This window comes from Montipora capricornis, unplaced genomic scaffold, assembly GCF_036669925.1.
Source record: "Montipora capricornis isolate CH-2021 unplaced genomic scaffold, ASM3666992v2 scaffold_459, whole genome shotgun sequence".
Lineage (NCBI taxonomy): Eukaryota > Metazoa > Cnidaria > Anthozoa > Scleractinia > Acroporidae > Montipora > Montipora capricornis.
Genome location: NW_027180194.1, coordinates 167,501 through 178,269, shown reverse-complemented (window position 1 = coordinate 178,269; position 10,769 = coordinate 167,501). Strand labels below are relative to the sequence as shown.

At 38.9% G+C, this 10,769-nt stretch overlaps 1 protein-coding gene across 1 annotated transcript in view; it reads left to right on the top strand.

Annotated features, from left to right (window-relative positions):
• The first annotated feature begins 10,150 nt into the window (after positions 1-10,150).
• The window catches only part of LOC138036105 (E3 ubiquitin-protein ligase TRIM71-like), a 2,684-nt gene continuing 2,065 nt past the window's right edge, over positions 10,151-10,769 (top strand). The window contains exon 1 of the mRNA XM_068882464.1: positions 10,151-10,769. This exon is cut by the window's right edge and continues 2,065 nt beyond it. Within this exon, the coding sequence (XP_068738565.1) occupies positions 10,202-10,769 (568 nt within the window). The 5' untranslated portion in view covers positions 10,151-10,201.

Here is a 10,769-nt window from a genome sequence, read left to right as displayed (position 1 = left end):
ATGTATAACTCTTCCTGCCTGATTCTTGTCATTTAGCGTCGGCGGCTTTAAAATTCCTTTGTTGGTAAAAAAGGTTCCCAAGTACAATGAGAATTTCTTCATTTGAATCGTTTTTAAAAGTAGTATTGTAGTGTAGTTTACGCAATTTAAAGCGCATAGAGTTTCAATTTTAGATATTTCAGGGTTGAAACAATGTATTATAGAGGTTTTGAATACGTGTGGTTGTCTGAGATCTCTTAATTATGAAAGTACCCCAGCGTGCATAATCAAAATTTGTTCCTGTATGTTTGCGACTTGCCTTAACCACAATAAAAGACAGGCTAGTTTAAAGAATTTTGGCTGAAAATTGTTTCCATTAACAACAAACAACAAATTCCTTTTATTTCAACCAACGGAGAGGAGATGGCTTTTATACTGATTTATCAATGTTAGGTGTTTTAAAAAAGGCGTGTTTCTTTTACTTAACACCGCGTACTCAGTTCTTAACCGCTGTAAGATTTTATTCGTATATATTACACTTGTTTGAGGAAGAGATTATAAAGCTAAGAGAGAATTCGACATCTGCTTCTTCTATTTACCGATTTTTAGATCGAGCTTGATAATGCATTCAAATCATCCGTTTCAAATCATCAAACGAGACGTTTGGAAAATGGTGGACGAATTTGTTGTATTAGTTTACACTGGTTGATTATTTAAACCAAGGGTTTAATATGATTCGAATTTTCAGTACAAATGAGTAAATTTTTGAAAGTCATAGCTGTGAAAAAATACTAAAGCTGATGCGAAAACGGCACAGGAAGACCACATTTTTCCTCTCTTAGCATGATAATACCTTGGGAAGAGTAATTTAATTTCTTGAAGGCGATGTGTGTTTTGTAGCAACATTTTTTAAGTCTAGAAATATATGTACACTGTAGAGCAATTACGATAGCTCGTTTTGACATTGACGTAGGTATTGCTTAATACTTGGTGTAACCTTGCTTAATCACAATAAAACGTAAAAGGCAAATCTGTTGTGATTTTTCTATCCTCTGTCGAGTTTCCCTCAGTTGCTTTCATGTCTTTCATGGCTGCATTAAAAATTCATTAATAATTCATGAGCAAAACAGCCTATCAGCTCTCCGATAAAATGTCACGTGCACGAGTTTTAAAAAGCGACAGAACATTCCTCATTATTATTCTTTGTATACACCTTATTTCAAAATGGCCGTCATTATAGTATTCTTTTCTTTGCTTGCAAATTAGCCCTCGTTGCCTCGTACTTAAACTTAAAATTCAAAGGAATATTTCACCTTGAACGAGGCAACAAGGGCTAATTTGCAAGCAAACAAAAGAATACTGAAATGGTGGCCATTTTGGAATAAGGTGAATAAAGCATAATAATAAAATACAGGTTGTTTTTCTTGTATGCTAATTTTCTTCTCTCACATTTTGCACCAATGTGTGGATTCCAAAGGTACACACTCGGCTCTAAAAACACTCGGCTTCGCCTCGAGTTTTTAACCCGATAAAGCACTGCTGATCGTTGTTTGAACATTACTTAAAACAATGGAGTAGAATCCACAAAGAGATTCAATCTCTTTGTGGATTTCACAACATTTGCTCTTTTACAAACAAACGGCTTCACGAAAAGCTGGTTATTAAACACCAAGGAATGAAGACGGGTGTTGTTAACTACAATTAGGCGCCTGGTCTTTCATATACCGGATCTGAAATGATTAATGTCCATAAAACAAAAGAACAAAGTGAACTTAACAATACCTAATTGGCAAGGCCTAATCGGAATAACAAGGCTTCCTTTGTCTTCCGCCATTTTAATCCGGTATATGAAAGTCTACCCAAATAGGCCCTACGGCGTTGCATGTAGAAAATATCTGGAAACAAATTACATAAACTAGCATTAATCTTGGATTATTAAAGTGCATTGGACAGTCGCTTAGGGAGCAATGGAGAAAGGTAGGAGTCTTGTAGGGCTGGAGTTTGAGGATACGAGCGTGCACTAGTTCGCTATTTACAAGTGCAACCGAGACGTTGAATCAGAGACTACCAGAATGAAATTCAACAGGTGGTCAGATTGAGTCGTCAACCTGGGATGTTAAATCTCAAGGCCCGTTCCCTAACAACTGGACCACGCTGTGGTCTTGGCAAATGCCTAACTAACCACATTGTTGATGTCTTATAGACTTTATTCATAAATGGCGGTCACATTTATAATTCTTTTGTCCACGTGCAAATTAGCCTACCAAGACTCATTTTAGAGCAAGAATTCTTTTCAATTCACTGTGTGGTATCGAGGCTTAGTAGGCTAATTTGCACTTTGACAAAAGAATTATAAATTGACCGCCATTTATGAATAAGGTCTATTGCGAATCCGGCAGTCGATCCCCACCCCCCCCTCCCCCCCCCCACCAAAAAAAAAAAAAAAAACCCTAACCCTTCCTTTTACCTTTGAATACCCTTACATTGCAGCGCCATTCCTCTAGTTACACTACCGTCTTCGCTATGCATCATACGTGTTTTCCTCGAAATCCCTACCAATTTTCAGGGGAATTTTATTACCAGAATATTTTTTACGTGCTCCGTAAATGTTAGGCTGTTAAAGCAGCATCGCAACAATGAAATCAATGTATCTACTTGAATTGCGGGTTATAGATGAAAGAGAAAAAGTGATCCTTGCGAATTCAGGTGGCTTCAACGTGATTTGAATCCATCGACCTCCGCGATGACGGAGCGATGCTGTACCAACTGTGCTATGAAGCACCTCAATATCCCTTATCCGTGACCACGTCTGACTTGCAAATTTCAACACCAAGCCTCGAATTCGAATTTGTAAATTTTAGCATGAGCTAATTCCCAAAGGAGCAAACTTGTAAGGAAAACCCACGCGCGAACAGTGATGTGTGAATAATTTGATGTGAATAATTTGATGTGAATAATTTGGTGCAAACGAGCGTTGGTGGTGAATTTGGAGCATATGCCGCCATCATGCATGAGGCCTATTGAGCAGGTCAATCTGTTGGACTCGTGCATTCCCGTGAAAGGACTCGATGTATGAAATAAATTTATACATTTGAAGTGCAACTTAGAACTGAAAGGGAGACTTCATCCTGAATTTGTCAGGTGTCTATAAGAGACAATTGCTGAAATTGTCCTCGTAAGTGCGAGGACCACTTCTTCCTTTCGGTATTGCAACAGCTAAGTCTCTTAGTATTGCAACATTCGCCCTCCGCCATTGTGTCCCCGGTTCCAATTGTTGGTTTTCACTCACGTGATCAAAAGTCATGTTTTTCAACGAAAACAAAAGGAAGCGTTTGCATAATAATAGAGTTGAATTCCCGGAGGATTTGGTCGGGGCTCCAACATGGCCGCCTTTTCTTTGTTTAGGGGCACCAACATGGCGACCGTGACGTCATGTGAAAACCGAGAATTTGGTGTCAGGACAATTTGTTCCTCGGACAATTCTCCCCTAATTTGTAGGCTATCAGCACCCAATTATAAAAACTCCGAAACCAAAAAAAGGATCGATAGCAAAAACACAGTGAAGTGTTTTAACTATTGATCACGTACTAAAAGAACCGTGAGGGTTGAAAAACGAACTTTTTCATTATATGAAGGGAAATAATTAGGTCTGGAGCTCTACTTGGAGAAGTTTTTCTCCAGCCTAAGGTTTGTAATACGTCTATTTTCATGTTGGTAACCTCGAAATGATCTTATCTGTTTTTTAATTAATTAGACCATCACGTCTCCTTTATCAATTTCGTTTTTTCTCTTTGTTCTAAAGATTTTTTTCCTTTCCAGGCAATCGAGGATAAGCTTCGCGTATCAGTTAAAGAACTCCTCAAGTTTGAGTTTCAAGCCGTAGTGGCCCTCCAGTTTGACCTTCATGTCCCCCAGTGGGAAGTATTGCCCCATGTGAAACGACTAGAAACGGAATAAAGTGGTTGCTGTATTAAGCAGATGCATTTTATTACTTTACAGTGCAATATTTGTATTGAGTGCGACTCCGAAAGATTGGCACTCTAAAAGAACACTAGACACCTCCTGGCTTGTACACAACATAATAATCCACAGTAGAGATCCAGATCAGGCTTCGGTTGTTTAAGAGATAGTTAACGCTATCCACCGGGAAATCACTTTCCAGCGGATAAACACTATCAAAACCAATTGAGTGGTGAATAGCGCTTTCCACCCTTCGAAAAACTTGGGCCAGACCTTTGGACCGTGGGGGGGAGAGAGTGTACCGCTAAAAGAATGGTTAGCTTTTTTGTTATTGTTTCTTTTTACCATTTACGGTAATAGAACTGACAGATTGAAATCGGTGATTGGAACTAACGAATAAAACCTTAGCGCTATTCTAAGACTTGTTTTTGTAAATTGGTGCTCTTTCTGGTCAGCTTTCTTTGATCTAAATCAGAGACCAGGGTTCTGTTGTCTGCGGTGCGCTTGTCCCGTTGGTTTTTGTATCAAGTAATTGTTATGTGGTGTCCAAGCTCGTTTTGAGGTGCTCAAAAAGTGCCAAACCCACTCAGAATGTAAAGACTGGTTTAGTTATTAGTAAATCAATTTTATTCGTTCAGAAATAGAAGGGGGACAGCTATTCTTAGGGTTATTTTCATAGAGTTATGTAGTAGAGTTAGAGTTAAATTTCCAAAATCCTGAATTCAAGATTTTGGAAGCCAACATTCATAAAAGGTAAACTTTTGTTTAGGCCTAATTAGGCCTAAGGTTAGCTTTTATGCGTGTTTAGGATCCTTTTTTGTATTTCTAAATTCAGGATTTAGGCCTTCCAAAATCTTGAATTCAGGATTTTGGAAACTTAACTCTAACTCTACGACATAACTCTATGAAAATAACTCAACCTCAAATAGAAGCAGTGCAATCTGCTAAGTGTGAACTTAAAAAAATTTTTCCCTGATCTGCAGATAGCTTTAAAGAAAGTTTTCTACCCTTGAGGTTTGAGAGTTGCGTACTTCTTTGCAGGATTCCAAAGTTAAACTGTCAAGCCATGAGTATTGTGAAAAGCCGTAAGCGGAATAACCAACTTGAAATGCATGTCGAGACTACAATTCTACTGAAAAACTACTTCTCACCACTGGATCTTTGTTGTTATTTCCTGTACGGTGAAAATGACGATAAAGAGTTTAAAGAAAATTCCTTGTATTGGTAACTACTTGTCAAACTGCATGTCAAAGGCGGAATAGCATTTTTGCAAGGGAACAAATACTTCTCCCGACCTGAGATTCGCATTATTGTCGTTTCACTAACTTTAACTTAAAGGACGATTAAGTTGTTGAATTCTTTCATTCTGAGATGCCAACAGTCTCTATTATCAAAACTGCTTACAGTGCGACGCGCCTTGCCGTGGCCACCTAACAAAGTTTTTTAAACCTTATACGCCAGTCAGGGTGGGCGAGTTTGATTGACAGTCACCCCTCCCTGCAAAGTTCGCACGGTTGTAGTTGAACACCGTTGAATGGGTTGTTTGAGTTGACGTACTTACATGTAATTGTCACAACTGAAAGTTTGTTGGGTGGCCACGGTAAGGCGCGTCGCACTGTAAAGGGGTGGAATATTCGGTGACCGACATGATAACGATCGATATCAAATGATGAGAGAGGATGCAATCTGATGAGGTAACAGAGCGGATCCACCCTACTTGGGCCTCATCCAATAATAGTTTTTTTTTAAAATCTTATTTTACCGCATGGTTCAGCTACGCAGCTTTTTTTTGAAAAAGCACCTGATTGGCGAGCTGTAATCACGAAATGAAATTTTAAGTATGCGCGGCTTGCGCAGCTTGTGGAAAAAAATGGCCTGCACAGTAGGGATCACGTTCGTCGACGAATCTAAAAGCTTTGATTTTGAAAAGAGTGGAAAGCTTTTTAATCGACGTAAAGGAAAGTGATTGTGGCAATACAAAGCAAAAAGCGATAAAAGTCTACCCCAGGCTCTGATCATCTAACCACGCGACATTAGGTATGAGAACTTAAAATATCTTTGTGAAACTAAAAATAGATTTTGAAAAACTATGATGGGGCATGGGGATCCGCTCTCTCACCTAATCATTTCTTGCCGATATGAAATTTAACTATCAGCCAATTGGTGCGAGTAATGAACCATTTACGACGTGACTTGGGCGTCGTGGTGATCACCAGTGTTACTTTGACGAGACAAAAAAAAATTCAAATACACCTAGACTACTTTTCAAAACGAGGCTGAACTGACTTGCCACGGAAGAAATGGAGGAAAGTTTGTTTCTAAGATTACGAAATTAAAAGATAACGATCCAGTGGATGTATTGCATTTCACTTTCTAATTTCTCTGTTGCTTTGAACTGAAATTCCTATTGCAAAATTGTCATCGACAGTACTCGGTCACGTGCCCATGTTGCCAAATTGGTTTACTGAAACTAAAGGAGAGAATAGACGAAAACTTTCCACAGGAAGATCTTTTGCTTTTGACGCCGTCGTGAATTCGCAGTTTGCAAAGCATTTCTCTGCCATTTTCCATCTGTTTCGCCTGCGGGGGATTTGACTCTCCCGAACACGTTTCACTGAAGATTCGAGTTAGGTGCCGCTGAGAAGTTTCCGAGTGGAATCAGTTTTTTTTTGTGTTTTGCACACGGGTCAGTGACGAGTCCGAATTTTGCATGCGATCGTATAACTTCGAGCAATTCTGAGCACTTTCTTTTGGATAAAATTGCTATTTGGTTGTCGTTTAGTAGATATGACATTTTTATTCACAGGGAGACATGAATAAGTCTTATGCGAGATAATGCATTTAATCTTAAATCATGTAGGAATCCATTACCATTTTCAGTTACGCATGCATGTGAGCTTTTTGTGTGATGTCTGACTATTCAAAAACGCCCGAGTGGTACATCGATAAAAGAAAATGCGGGATGTTTGTTGCATCCTTAAAATAGCGCTCCTAAAGACTGCGCTTCTCACCGTTACAAATTGGACAAGGGCGAGAATGTTTTCGTTAATTTATTGGATTTGTCGGCAGCGTTTGATACCGTTAACCATACCTTGTTGCTGGAACGACTGCACAAATCATTTGGCACCAGAGGAACTGTACTACAATGGTTTAATTCTTATCTTTCTCAAAGAACATCAGTAAGACGAATTCTACGGTACAAGGTTCCCCAAGGTTCAGTTCTGGGACCTGTACTCTACGTTCTGTATACCGCACCAGTTGCAAAAGTGTTACATAAGATCTATTATCATCTATACGCCGACGATACTCAGTTACACTTTGCATTCAAATCGGTGGATAGTGGATGTGGACGCTACTAAATCGAGGGTCGACAAGTGCATTTCAGCTATTTGTCGTTGGATGGAACTTAATGAATTGAAGCTAAACCACGACAAGACGGAGGTCATGCTCTTCCACTCAAAGTATCGTCCCTCTCCATCCTTTCAGTCCTTATGTGTTGGTGATGAGAGCGTGGCTGCCTCTCAGTCGGCTAGGAGTCTTGGTGTTATCTTTGATGAATACATGACTTTTTATGCACATGTGTCTAGCATCTGTATATCATCATTTTATCATCTCAGGAACTTATCTCGAATTAGAAAGTATCTCACTAAAGAGTCCGCAGCAGTTGTTGTTCGCGCATTTGTCACATCGAAAATAGATTATTGTAATGCATTATTATATGGCCTGCCTAAATATTATGTCTCTTGCTCCAACTTTCCCGCGGCCAATTTGCGGAAAATCGTTTCGAAGCTCTTTTGTCGAACAGGAATGCTTGCTACGCAGGCTAAGAACACGGCGGCTAGAGCTGTTGTTTTGCAAATGAGTAGGTTTCGCCATATCACACCTGTTTTGTGCGAGCTTCACTGGGTACCGATTCAATACCGTATTATCTTGAAGATTCTGCTTTTAGTGTATAAATCACTACTGAATGGGACATCGCCTAGCTATTTAGCTCAGAAACTACATTATCGTTCTCAGACTAGATCATTGAGGTCTGTTAGTACTGAACTTTTAAGGCAACCTAGATCGTACTGACCAAAACCTATGGAGACAGAGCATTCGCTGTTCATGCACCAAGAGAATGGAACTTCAGTATCCTATGAAATTCGGAAGTCTAACGCCATCTCGAGTTTTAAAAGATCATTTAAGACGTACCTGTTTACTAAATTTAGTAATAACAGATCATTGTTTCTGTTGATTTGCATATATTGCTTTAGTTTTAATTATTCCTTTTTTTAATCATTGTAGACATAATAGGATATGGTTGTAAATTTGTAAATATTTGTTATTATTATATGGCTTGTGTTTGTAGCCGATATAACGCGCGCTCCGATTGGCTAATTGTGACTGAATTGTAGGGCATTATTCTCCCGTAATGCCCACGGGCCGATTACGGGCTTGCAAAAACAAAGCAAAAGGTAATTTAAAAGCCATATAATAAACTACTTACTAACCGAGCTAGCTCGAGACGTACTGGGGAATATTGGCTCTCGCTCGGTCCGTACTGCCACGACCTCGGGCCAATATTCCCCAGTACGGCCCTCGCGCTCGGTTAGTAAGAAGTTAATTATGTTGTTTATATGATTGTAAAGCGCCTTGATCATAGAATAACAGCGCTATAGACATAAAGTTATTATTATTATTATTATTATTATTATTATTATTATTATTATTATTACCAAACCGCAATAATTGGCACTTAGCCGAGCTCAAAATCGAGAATCAACGAGATCGTCAAGTTCAGAATCCTTAAAATTGGTATGTTGAAATGCCAGATATACATTTATGGTTCCTTTGAACAAAGAATTTCATGACACAAAAGATACGCTGGTAACAATTCTAGGAAAATCAAGGGGGTACTCAAAGTCAAAATCCTCAATAGCATTAAAAGGTTTTATCCCTAAGGACAGCTCAAAGCGCGAAGGTGTATTTAACACTTGGAGGGACAGTGTATAGAAAACCGTCTGGCGTAGATGAGGCTCCCGTCACATGTTTCCCGAAAGCAAAGGGCAAAACGCCATGGTTGGATGATCGGGAGGAGGGAAAGAATTCTTCGGGAACGTTTATCTTATTTTCGTTTAATACCTGTGCCGGTTTGAAAGGCGTTTCAAGTTATATACATCGCTAAAGAAGTGGAACCAGGACAATCAATGAAAGTGTTCTCGGTGGAATCGGGATTAGAACATCGAGGACAGAGATCGTCATCAGACAATTTAAATCTTTTCAGCTCTTTTCTAGTCGTAATTCTATGCAAAAACTTACAGGAAAACTGTCTTAATTTATTATCTTTAGAAGCGGCATAAGTGTCAGTGAAGTGTAAACCCCTTTTGCCAATTATCTTAAATCACAGGAAATTGCTTCTCTCAAGCGGTCTTAATAGAAGTTGGGACAGCAGTAGATTTCTCAGTTATTAGTTTATAATAGTTTTTACAACGTAAAATCATGAGATCTAAACTTACGTCCTCTGAGATTTTTAGAGTAGAAGATTCCTGATTCCACTTCTTTCTACAGCCTTACACTTGGGTGGTTCAATGGCACACACCGTGAATACAAAAATAGACTCTCACTATAGCAATCAGCTTGTTATATGTTCTTGGAGAACCTCCTTACTTTCAACTTGACTATTCCCCAAAAACGCAGACTAGACATTCTAAAAAATTATTTATCGGTGTAAAGTACTGGAAAAGAATTTTGATCATAAGGATTTTATTAACAAGATTGTGCCATCCTGTAACCCCTCTATCTAGTAGACGGTATTGAGAAAATGTCAAAGTAGCAGAATGTATTGACTAACGCCCATCCTTCTTTGTTTTCTTTTTATACCACAACTATTATTTATAACGTACTATGGTTTGTATATGTTATTTAATTTATGTCCAATAAAAAAAGAAAAAAAATACATAGCTAAGCTGAAAAATCAAGACATGCCTTCTTCATGCCGCGTGTTAACCCTTTCTTTGCTTTTGTAGCAAACATTTTCACCCCTTAGAAATGCACTGAGCAACATCAGCTTAATTACTTTAAATTTTAAGAAATTCATAAAAAAACGTGACACTTCGATGACGTGAATTTCTAAGAAATCCAGAATATTGAAACACTTGACTTCAGACATATTAATTGGTTGAGATCACAAAACCAGACAACAATCAACCATAGTCACACAGATGTTTTGTTCATTTTAACGCGAGTTCAACACGGAAATCCATACTTTTCTGCGTTTATCATGGATATCAAAACCTTTCTAGACAATATTCATGAGCACGTTTGTTGTCCTGTATGTTTGACCAGGTTCACTAATCCAAAGCAGCTTCCTTGCTTACACAGTTTTTGCCTTCATTGCCTGCAAAGTATTCAACAAACATGCGGAATCCGACAAACTATTTCATGCCCAGAGTGCAGGCGAAACTTCAGGATTCCTGGAAACGGTGATCTTAACGCTTTTCCAACAAACGTTCGCGTCAACAGTTTGTTGGATGCTTTGCCTGTCGCAGAGTGCAATACGAGTGGCATCAAGTGTGGCAATTGCGAGAAAACAAGCGGAGAATCTGCGTACTGCTTCACTTGTTGTTCGTTCTGGTGTGGTGACTGCCTCCTTCTGCATAACGGACTAAGGAGCAATAAAGAACACCACGTACTGGCTTTGAAAGACTTTCGAGACGAAGACTTTGAGAACATTTTAAAGCAGCCAACACTTTGTGGGAAACACGAGAAGAAAAAACTGAAGTTTTTCTGTCAGGAGTGCAAAATAGCCATTTGCAACGCTTGTGCTCTCACAGATCACGAAAAACACG